General features: G+C 42.6%; 1 protein-coding gene across 1 annotated transcript in view; it reads left to right on the forward strand.

Moving 5' to 3' along the window:
• CPS1 (carbamoyl-phosphate synthase 1) overlaps nt 1-12,212 on the forward strand; it is a 182,065-nt gene that overhangs the window by 22,039 nt on the left and 147,814 nt on the right. Inside the window, exons 3-5 of the mRNA XM_084830024.1 lie at nt 8,868-9,012; nt 9,284-9,373; nt 12,119-12,175. Of these exons, the coding sequence (XP_084686150.1) occupies nt 8,868-9,012; nt 9,284-9,373; nt 12,119-12,175 (292 nt within the window). The remainder of the gene's footprint in view (nt 1-8,867; nt 9,013-9,283; nt 9,374-12,118; nt 12,176-12,212) is intronic.

Genomic DNA, 12,212 nt, shown 5'->3' on the forward strand with positions numbered 1-12,212 from the left:
TTCTAGAGCCGGTGTGATATACTGGTTCATCTGGATTCAAATCCCCTTTCAGCAATGCAGCTCATTTGAATGGCCTTGGGCCAATCAATATAGCTCAGGCAAACCTACCTCACAGGGTTCTTGTGAGGGTGAAATGGAGAGCAGAAAAACCATGTACCCTATGCTTCTTGGAGGAAGGGGAGGATAATAATGTAATGAAACTAGCAAATTTGTGTGCCCTCATATGAAAATTGCCAAAGTTACCATGTCAGGCCTGCAATTAAATAAAGAAAATCAAAATTGCTGTGGTTTTTCCACATGGGGGAGATTGGGATAAAGCTTCTCATATCAAACGGAGGTATTAAAATAAATGCGTGTGAGGACTTCATCACTTCCGGTTATGTGGATGTGACTGTGTTGTAAGCAAAGTGTACAGGACTGCAGTCGAGGGGGAGAGGAGGTTTTACCCTTCCCTCCTCACACATGATTCTAATGAAAATTGCACACCTCACCCAGCATGGCTATGAGGCTTTTCAAATAAGCTTCCATTGGTATGCCAATGGAAGTATTTTTTTCTAAGCTTCAGAGCCACTTTTGCTAGGGGGCCTGGGGGGAGATTCTAATTGGGATCACACTTACGAAGGGTTAAACTTCCCCTCCCTGTGCTCTGTGCCCCCAGTGAAAATTGTCCTCCTGCCTGTAAGTAAATAAAGAAAACATAGTTGCTAGCTACACAGTAGCATTACTTGTAGCCAACATGAGTTGTAAGCTACTTCAAGGAAGTACACATTTCTTACTGTGACGGTAAGGTGCTCTTTAATCAATCAGTGATCATAATCGTCATATTACTAATCACATTTTATTGCGTTTAGATAAGTAAGAGTGTTTCTGAGGTCTCCTCAGAGGTGAAGTCAGGTCTTGGGAAGGAGAGAGAAGGACAAAGTTCATGTGGATCTATGAGGAATGGAAGTAGAAGGAAGGAAAGGAAGTATATACACAGTCATGGGCCAATATTTCAAGCCCCTAAACCAGCCTTTTCCACACTGGTGCTGTCCAGATGTTTTGGACCTCAACTCCCATCAGCTTCAACCAGCATGACCAATGATCAAGAATGCTGAGAGTTGTAGTCCAAAATATCTGGAGGGCACCAGGTTGGGGAATGCTGCTAAATGTCTGTGTTCAAACCTGGTTCACGATCTGGTGTTATTTTCAAATTATAAAATGATGTGGATAATGTGAATATTATCTATTTGTAGAAGTTTCATTGTCAGAGAAGCATGCTGAATATAGCAGGGGATGAGCCTCCACCTGGAACCAAACTTTTTAAAGATCCGAACTTAATGAAGCTCAAGATTTTAGGCCAATATTGAGTATAGCCTTAGCACATATCCCATACAAATTCTGTTCTCTATATGTATGTGAATCACCACAGCACAAGATAGGCTCTTAAATAATTTCACTGGTGGTGGTAACACAACATTACAGCACAGGAAATCTGTTCACAAGGTTTTGCATCTGAAGGCAATTATTTATACTTTTCGACAGTACTAATTACTAGCTGTGTTAATATACCTGCCAACAAACAACTGTTTAATATAGATCAGGATGATGGAGGGCAGTGGTTTTTTTTGCCTGTGATAGATTATGGGCAATAAATCTTGTCACTTCACAAAATCCAAGCAGCACCTGATGGATTAATTCCTCTTCAGTAACATGGCTCAGTGTCAGAAACTGTATTTATTTATTTGCAGACCATTCTTTGAGCTTGTTTGTGCATGAATTTGCTCCAGGTTGTTGTCGCTTTGATTTGCACAGCAATCCCTGTGAGCCATTGGACTTCTAGTCCATCTCGTAGGGGCGGATGCAAAGGCTCCAGAGACAACATGACACCACACTATAATCTCACCCCTTTCTGCACTTTGGGCTGGGCCAACAGAGCCTCCTTGCGCAGTTGTTGCGACGCACCACCGGCAGAGCATGTCTCTGCAGCTCAGCCACCCATAGCAAGTAAACAAAACATGGCCAGAAGTGATGTAGGTTACTGACATCAGGGCTAGTCAGCTCTAAGTCAGGATGAAAGCAGAGCGGGGACATGGTCCAATTGCACACTAACAAAAGGACCTTTATTCTCAGAGACAGCCTCTGTGACAGATTTTCCAGTAGGCTGTCTGTCTGAGAGTCCCTTGCCCTGCCTTCCTCTGATTGTGACTTACCTGTTGGACTGAAGTAAGGTTAATCATTTCAGGAAAATCTATAGCTATTACTATGGAATACGCAATCTCCATCGGATGACTGGGTCACCAGTATCTTGCTGGCAGATTTGGGTTCCTAGAGACTTTCTGTGCATGTTGAAGCATTGCCCTGGCCAGGCTTAGAAAACCGGGAAGACATCAGCATAGCCCCTTGTGCCAACACAACTTTACAGACTAATCTTACTGCATGGAAAGGGCTATTATGTTTTTTTTTTTTTTAAGTTAAGGCACAATCCTATGCATGTTTAGACAGAGAAAAGACCTACAACTCCCAGCATTCCCCAGCCGAATGCTGGGAGTTGTAGGCCTTTTCTCTGTCTAAACATGCATAGGATTGCGTCCTTAGTGGATTTCCTAGGATCTCGACAGGGCAGATACAAAATTCAGCTATTTCTAACATGCATTATTAGCTACGCCATATTACTTCTGCAATGATATCTGCCTTACTGAAGGACATTTGTACAGTACCAGGTAGTAAGTAGAAAATAGCTATGTTTAGCTATAAAAGCATTCACACTTAGCAAGAGCCCATGGCTGCAATTCATAACTGACTTATTTCAGAGGAACCCAGCTGACTTTAATAGGATTACTCTATAATAACTGTAGCTTGATTGTGCATATTTATGTATACTCAAGGCTTACAAAAATCATACATTAAAACTAAGGACCTCATTTATTTTAGTTGGCGGCAAAATCTACATATTCAAAAAGTAAAACACCGCACTCTGGAATATTTCATAGCAATTGTTTCATCTGACACATAATTTCTCTCAATTGGCTAATACAGTAAATTGTTGATATCAGCTCGCAACCATTCTGGATTATTTAAAGAGTTTTCCAGTGTGTGACAATCCATCTTTTCACAGTGATGTCAGCATTCCATAAAAATGCCTCTTGCAACGTGCTGATATTTGAAAAACGGTATGACTATTCAATTATACATAATTTAAATAACAACAACAACAAAATAAATTAGATTTAGCTTGTGTAAATCATCCTGAAGAATCCCAATGCACTTGGCAAATAACACGTTGGGAATACTTCATCCTCTTGCAGTGTGATATATACCCGCTGCTGAAGTGAAACTCATCTGTTCTAGAAGCACAAGCCCTAACTGTGCAAAAATACTTTAGCTAACTGAAGAGGAATTTTTAGTACCATTGGAAGAATATGATCCTACTCTAGCAAGTCCCACCCCCACCCCCTTTCAGACATCCAGGTCCTCCCATCAGTCTCCTTCTTCTACGGTGAATAAATTCACTACAGTGCACTACAGTTCACTACAGTTCCATGATCTGGAATCTTGGTTCCAAGCCAGTCAGGAACCATGATTCCAGATCTCTTATAATTTTCCAGGGTTCCAGTGCTGACCTTTTGTTGCATAGTTAGTGAAGTTTTGCACACATTTGAATCGTGTCAAATGTTAGGGGTTTGAGAATTTACCTCTCTGAGTCAAAATCCTTTTACAACACTATTGGAGTGCCTAGCGAAGCACACACATCTTTTGGTGGTGGAGGAGGCAGCATCAACATTACTTGAGGTGAGAGGCAAAGGTCCAGCCCTTATAGCCCAACAGTCTATTATAGCCCTTATAGCCTAACAAGTTGGAGCTGGTATCCTAGAGTGTCCTGTAAGGTTTATCAAGAGCTGCACCAAGTTGTGTGAGATGATGCCCTTAAGCAACTTTACTGGCCACACTAGGATGCTGGTCCCATCTCAGAAACTCCTGGACAGAATCAGAGGAACAAGGAAGCAGGAGTGGAACATAGGGGATGAGTAGACCCTGCTGCTTCCTGAAATGGGGTGAAGCTTCGTGGTTGGGGCTGTTCAGCATATATCACTGTCACCTTAAAAAAAGAGGGATCAAAATCAATGTCCTGACATATTTGGCATTTAAGAATAGGCATTTGATATTTGACCCCAAAAGCGATTTTTGCAGGGTGTAAAACTGAAGTCATGTCATCAGTTTTCGAGCACATGTAAGTATCAGCTGAAATCTGAAAACAAAAATTCACGTACAGCATTGTATTTACATTCTGATTGTGAGGTCCTTTGAAGTTTTAGTATATGTGGGGGAAATTATAATGTTGAAAACCTCAACAATTTCTACATGCAAATTTCTACATGCAAATGTGATAATTTAGCTAATGTTGTGTTTGATCGTCTCCCCCTTCACAATCAACAAAACAGAGACTAATAGTCCAAGCTATTGAGGCTTCGTTATGCTAAAAGCAAGCTTTTCCACAATGCAGATTCAAGGAAGCTCTCAGACTGCCCCAGGTTCTAAACAACTATTCTAAGATCCCTGTTAGGGAAGACAATCCGCAGGGTAGTGAAGTTGCTGACAGCTTGCCTGTGGACACCAGTGGTCAAACCTGCCTAACAGTGGTGCCCCTTCCTTAGGGCGGCTCTTTTCTACGTTGGCTTCTAAGAGTTGCTACCCCGGCAGAGCGTCTTAGCCCTGTCCCTAACTCTGCCTTCTTTGACCTGTGACTGGCTTGGGCATCTGTCAAGTCATGCCCCTCTTCCTCCTCCTCCTTGGAAACTTGGGTTGCCATGGTGGGCAGGAGAGGTGGCAACTTGGCCTGGGCCCTCTGTTTGTCAAGGCCTTGGGAAGATTCTCTCCCAATGCCTGGGGCTAGCTGTTCTAGCTCTGATCAGAATTGGAGTCCTCAGAAATCTCAATGGGCCTGTGCTCAACCTAGACAGCTAGTTGTTCTTCTTAATGCCTGACTACCTTGCTAGATCATCTTGGGTAATATTATGAAACTAAAGGAAATATATATATAAAGATATAGGCATGATATTGATGCGTTTTGCACGTTGCAATCAAATATATACATAGATGATGACTCATTTATCTTATTATAAAAACCCAGATGCTTCAGTTGACTTTCATTCAGGCTTCCACTATCCAATGAAATCAAGGAAGACTACTTGTTTTGTACTTCAGAACAACCTGTATTTAGGGTTGGGCAACTTGTGGCCCTCCAGATGTTTTGGCCAACAATTCCCATCATCCTTCACCATTGGCTGTGCTAGCTTGGGCTGATGGTAATTGAAGGCCAACATACCTGGAGGATCACAAGTTACCCACCCCTGTTGCCAATTATAATAAGTAGCTACCCTGTCTTGCCGTAGTTGTAGCCATATGTAGTAGTTTTGAATCTATGGCGTTTATGAATGAGCTCATAGTGGGAGATGTTGTATACAATAGTGATACTGTTCAAAAACATCATCTTTGAAATTCATTCAGGATTGAGAGTTGTTTAAAAAAACAACCCAGAATGAATAGTTGATGTGGGATGATTTGTGTCAGTTATGGTAGAATCTGAAAAACAGGTGTGATACTTGAAAGGTAAAATCAAAATGTACAAATACAAAATCTTTATAGTACGTGTATCGGTTTAATGCCACTTTTATTTGGGAGAAGCCATGACAGTCATGGCTTCTCCCAAATAATTCTGGCAATTGTAGTCTGGTGAGATGCTGAGAATTCTCTGATAGAGATCCTACCTCCCGCCGCCCCCGGTTCCCAGGGTTACCTGGGGCTTAGAGGGAATGACTGTTTAAACAAGTTGCCCTAAGAGAGATGCATATGGTATAGAATGTTGCTATAACTGCTGCTCACTTCAGGCTGAATAGAACTACTGTTTAACCTTGTCACTAGTACTGCTTTCCATGTACACCAGTTCTTGTTTGCTTGGCTAGAACAGTATGATGTTGGTTATCAAGGGGAACTGTACATGTGAAAAGGTGGTGGTGATGACGAAAATAAACTTACAATTCTGTATTATTGACATGAAAAGTGAAATTATTAGAGTATTAAAACGTGTTCAGTTTACTTTGTAAATTTGATCATCAGTACTGGCAACATTAATGACCATCCTAGAAAATGAGACTAGTGGAGAGAATTCCCTTTTCTGTGTGCGCTTGCTGCTTTTTAACCTGACACATACAGACACCTTAGCTATTTACTGTTAATGTAGGATAAATGAGTTGGGTTCAGAAATGGATACAATGCCTCTGAAGAACCACCTCTAGTCTGATCAACAGGTCTCTAGGCACCCGACCCTACCAGTCAGCTATTGGTGGACCTCTCACCACAGTCCGAAGGTTACTGTGGATTCCCCCAAAGTCACAAGGCAGAATAGAATTACTTCAGTCCATTGGTTTTGGCTGCAGTCCAACAGATAAGTTAGATCCAGGGAAAGGCAGAACAAGTGTCTCTCAGAGAGGTGTGCTTCCCTGGATGCATGAAGCCAAGGCATGAAGCCCCCTTCTGAGAGCGGATGTCATAGAATAATAGAATCATAGGGTTGGAAGGGGCCTGCAAGACCATTGAGTCCAACCCCCTGCTCAGTGCAGGAAGCCTGATTCCCAGGCAGGCTCCCATCCAAGTACTAACCAGGGCTGACCCTGCTTAGCTTCCAAGATCAGACAAGATCAGGCGCATTTCTCTTGCTGCGTCTCCGCTGGTTTGTACTCAGACTGCTTTTTTGCTCTATGCTCCTTCCTTGGCTTTAATCCCGGCCTGGGGAGAAGGTTGTCCTCGGGCAGCCATGGCCTGGAATAGATGACCTCATGTTACTTCCAGCTACGTTCTGTTTACATCAGGTGCTGCTTAGCCCTCAGCAGCTTTACAAAAATCAGGGTGCTTAGTGCAGCCACAGTCGAATCATAGATACATAGTCATATCGTTTAAATTATTTTAATGATTAAATATTGAGTTGAAATTATTGTTAAAATCTCTCCCACCACGTTGTTATAGTCTCACAGCAATTTCAATTTCAGGTTAGGTCTGACAAAATAACACTATGGCTCATAAGGCCAAACTGTGGTTTGGCAGTCAGGATCAAGCATCTGGGCTCACACGCTCCTGTCCTCCACTCTTTTATGTGGGTTCCTTCCTCTGAACCCTGGTTTTTGGTAACTGTACTTTGGTGTGACATCCTAACTGGCAAACTATGTGCTAACCTTCGAATTATGGTTTACAAATCCACTTCAAATGGTGTTTTCAAACCATGGTCTGAAGGCTACTATTAAGCATAGGCTGCGAATTTTGACGACACAGCAAACTATGATAGGGAACTCATGCATGAGAGGAAACAAAGGAGGGGAGCATGTGAGCTTACAGTGAGCATTCCTGATCATCAAACCATGATTTGGTGCTATATGTATGAGCTGAGGCATTGTGTTATATTTCTTCAGTGCAATTTACCTGGACTATTTTTTCAAACATAGTTGCTGCTGTTCTTTGTTCCTATTATGGCATGACCTCCCAAAATACGCAGTCCATAAAAATGATAAACCAGTTGCAACCCTATACACTTACACCATCCTAAGCACATTTATTTATTATTTTATTTATGTATGTATTAAATTTATTAATTGCCCATCTGGCTGGTCACCCAGCCACTCTGGGTGATGTACAGAGTATATAATAAAACAGTTTAAAACAATAAAATTCTATAGTAAAAACATAATATTTCTAAAAATACCCTAACCCACCCCAAATGTCTGCCTGAACAACCACATTTTTAATGCGTGGTGGAAGCTCATTAAAGAGGGGGCATGGCGGAGTTCCCTAGGAAGGGAGTTCCACAGAGTGGGGGCCACAACAGAGAAGGCCCTCTCCCTCGTCCTCACCAGTCTAGCTGTCCTGGCTGATGGGACAGAGAGAAGGCCATCCAAGGCTGATCTTGTTAAGCGGCCTGTCTGGTGTTGCTGGAGGTGCTCCTTAAAATAGGCTGGGCTGGAACCATATAGGGTTTTAAAGGTCAAAACCAACACCTTGAATTTGGCCCGGAAAATAACTGGTAACCGGTGCAACACCTCCAGCACTGGAGTGGTATGATCTCGCCGGTGGCTGCCTTTAATCAGGTGAGCCGCCGCGTTCTGTACCAGCTGCAGCTTCCAAACTATCTTCAAGGGTAACCCGACGTAGAGCGCATTACAGTAGTCTAAACGAGAGGAGACCAGGGCATGTACTACTGATGGGAGCAGATGGTTGGGAAGGTAGGGGTGCAACCGCCGTATCAGATGGAGTTGGTACAGTGCTGTCCGGCTGACAGCTGACATCTGAGCCTCCATAGACAGCTGGGAGTCCAAAATGACCCCCAGGCTGTGGACCTGGTCTTTCAAGGGTAGCCGTACCCCATTCAACACCAGGTCAACATCCCCCAACCTCCTGTTGTCTCCCACCAAAAGTACCTCAGTCTTGTCAGGGTTCAGCTTCAGCTTATTTCTCCCCATCCAGCCACTCACCATCTCCAGACATTTGGACAGGGATTCTACGGCCAACCTTGGTGAAGATTTGAACGAGAGGTAGAGCTGCGTGTCATCTGCATATTGATGACACCGCATTTTGATGACATTATATATAAAATCATACCCCTCCTTTCTAGTACACGTGTATTACACATGGTGTCTTATATCAATGATAGTCACAATACAAAAATGTAACAACAATATAAAAAATCACAATTTAGCAATCACAAATTGAACAAATAATCATATGTGTAAGATAAAACACAGTTTTCCACTTCCAGCTTGCTGCAGGGGAAGGGAGCTTTAATTGTGGTTGGCTTTTTGCCTCTTGTTCATGAGAATAATTTTCTGCTGTGTTGAACTCAGGTATACAGAGAGCCTGACTGACCCCAGCTACCAGGGACAGATTCTCACACTGGTTAATCCAATCCTGGGAAATGGTGGTGTCCCAGATACTGCTGCATTGGATGAAATGGGTCTCAGCAGGTTCTTGGAGTCTGACGGTATCAAGGTAAGCAGAAGCAACATCAGAACTGATTAAAAATACCTTAATTTAAAAACAAAGATTCCTGGTTGCATCAACGGTGAGTGTATGGGTTTGCTTCACATTCTTTCTATAGGGTGTAAATGTTGAAAGGACAATTCTGGAATCCTCCAGAAAGTGTTGTTTCTAAACCAGTATTTTGTTGGGTGTCAAATTCTATTTGTTTTGTCATAGGATTGACTTCAGATTTTATTTTAAAATTGTTTCTTACAGTCATATTTGCTGTCATTCTTCATAGGTTTCAGGCTTGCTGGTGTTGGACTATAGCAATGAATACAGTCACTGGCGGGCTGTCAAGTCACTTGGGGAATGGTTGAAAGAAGAACAGGTGAGGAATTATTAGATAATCAAAAGCAGATAATTTCTTGCAGAACATGCTGGTTCTTGAATGACTCGAGCACTGTAATACAGATCAGAGGAAAAATACGATTCACATTTTTTTGGAAAAGCCTGTCTTCAAATCACAGTAGACTTTTTGTCTAAAACAACCCTGGAGAATTTGCTAGATTTTTAGTAACAAAAGCAGTGTTTTCATCCCTTTTCTTCCAGTCCCCACAATCCACAGTTCATTCTTTATTGCATTTGGAATGTCACATTATATTTTAAACTGGTTCAGTTGTCTGAGTTTCTCTTCCTGGCCCTTCCCCATTCCTGCATAGAATCATAGAATCATAGAATAGTAGGGTTGGAAAGGGCCTACAAGGCCATCGAGTCCAACCCCCCTGCTCAATGCAGGAATCCAAGTCAGAGCATCCCTGACAGGTGGCTGTCCAGCCTCGTCTTGAATGCCTCCAGTGTGGGAGAGCCCACCACTTCCCCAGGTAATTGGTTCCATTGTCGTATGGCTCTAACAGTCAGGAATTTTTTCCTGATGTTCAGCTGGAATCTGGCTTCCTGTAACTTGAGCCCATTATTCCGTGTCCTGCACTCTGGGATGATCAAGAAGAGATCCTGGCCTTCTTCTCTGTGACAACCTTTTAAGTACTTGAAGAGTGCTATCATATCTCCCCTCAGTCTTCTCTTCTCAAGGCTAAACATGCCCATTTCTTTCAGTCTCTCTTCATAGGGCTTTGTTTCCAGTCCTCTGATCATCTTTGTTGCCCTCCTCTGAACCCTCTCCAGTTTGTCTGCATCTTTCTTAAAGTGTGGTGCCCAGAACTGGACACAGTACTCCAGATGAGGCCTAACCAGTGCTGAGTAGAGGGGAACTAGTACTTCCCGGGATTTGGAAGCTATGCTTCTATTAATGGAGCCCAAAATAGCATTTGCCTTTTTTGCAGCCTCATCACATTGTTGGCTCATATTCAGCTTGTGATCAACAACAATTCCAAGATCTTTCTCGCTTGTAGTGTGGTTGAGCCACGTATCCCCCATCTTGTAACTGTGCATTTGGTTTCTTTTTCCTAGGTTCAGAACTTGGCATTTATCCCTATTAAATTTCATTCTGTTGTTTTCTGCCCAGCACTCCAGTCTATCCAGATCACTTTGAATTTTGTTTCTGTCTTCCAAAGTATTAGCTATCCCGCCCAATTTTGTGTCATCTGCAAATTTGATCAGCATTCTCTGCACCTCCTCCTCCAAGTCATTAATAAAAATGTTGAAGAGCACTGGGCCCAGGACTGAGCCCTGCGGTACCCCACTCGTTACCGCTCCCCAGTTTGAGAAGGTCCCATTGATAAGCACTCTTTGAGTCCGATTCTATAGCCAACTGTGGATCCACCGGATCGTTGTTTCATCTAGCCCACTTTGAGCTAGTTTGCTCATCAGGATATCATGGGGCACTTTGTCGAAAGCTTTGCTGAAGTTGAGGTATATGATGTCTACAGCATTCCCACGGTCTACAAGGGAGGTGACTTGATCAAAAAATGAGATCAGATTCGTCTGGCAGGACTTGTTCTTGACAAATCCATGTTGGCTTTGAGTAATCACGGCATTGTTTTCAAGGTGCTTCCAGATGGATTGCTTTATGATCTGCTCCAGAATTTTCCCAGGGATTGATGTCAGACTGACTGGTCTGTAGTTCCCAGGTTCCTCCTTTTTACCCTTTTTGAAGATAGGGACCACATTAGCCCTCCTCTAGTCATGTGGCACTTCCCCCGTCCTCCATGATTTCTCAAAGAGAATAGACAGCGGTTCTGAGAGGTCTTCCGCCAGTTTCTTTATTACTGTAGGATGCAGTTCATCTGGCCCTGGAGATTTGAACTCATTCAAAGTAATGAGGTGTTCCTTGACCATATGCCTGTCGATCTCATGCTGCAAGTGGTAGTTTTGAAGAGAATTCTCTCAGAGGGCAGTGCCCCCCTCCTTTCTGAGATCTCAGGAATTGTAGTTCAGGCAGGGCACACAGAAGGAGATATCTCTTAACAAGAGAACTCCCAGCACCTTGCCAGACTACATTTCCCAGGATTCTTTGAGAGAAGCTATGAAAGTGCTATAAATTCAACTTAACTTGATAATGTAGATATGACTTCAGGATCCCTTAGTCCTCAAAGAATTACAGTTCCTAGGATCTTTAATAGAGAGTATGGCAGTAATTTTTTTTAAAAAAATCTAAATGTGTCCTGTAGACGTGCCTCCTTTATGCCAGTGGCCGTATAGCTCCCTTGTTTACTGTCCTGTAAATCACAGGAACTGATGTTTGGCTAAAATCTAAACAGGACCGTCTTATAAATCTACAGTGGTTTAAGGCCCAATTCTTTTGTTACTCTTGATGTGTTAAAGATTCCATCTGGCTTCATCTCCCTAGGTGGAAATGGGTCTTTGCTATGTCATACCATATACTTTACCCTAAATAGCAGCTCTCACCCCTTTAAACAAAAAAAGTCACCACGCAACAATGACATGGCAAAATTAACACATGATGACTCTTACAAAAGTAACATGAGAATTGGGATTTGGAGCATGATATATAGACCCTGTTGAAATCTTGGCTCTGATTGAGATCAGTGTTAATTTTGTTAGTAGCCTTACTACAGCATAGTCTTCCACAAAATGTGTTGTTTTCAGTATTCTGATGGAATTGCCACAACTTTCCATTTCTAATTTTTAATCTTCCTGTATTTGTGTTTTTCAGGTCCCAGCTCTGTATGGCATTGATACGAGGATGCTCTCTAAAATCATTCGAGACAAGGTAGACAACAAACATAAGGGGCCAGGCCATGGTGGCA

Source organism: Heloderma suspectum, chromosome 1 (genome assembly GCF_057233095.1).
Source record: "Heloderma suspectum isolate Gila_16-S chromosome 1, 16-S_ref, whole genome shotgun sequence".
Lineage (NCBI taxonomy): Eukaryota > Metazoa > Chordata > Lepidosauria > Squamata > Helodermatidae > Heloderma > Heloderma suspectum.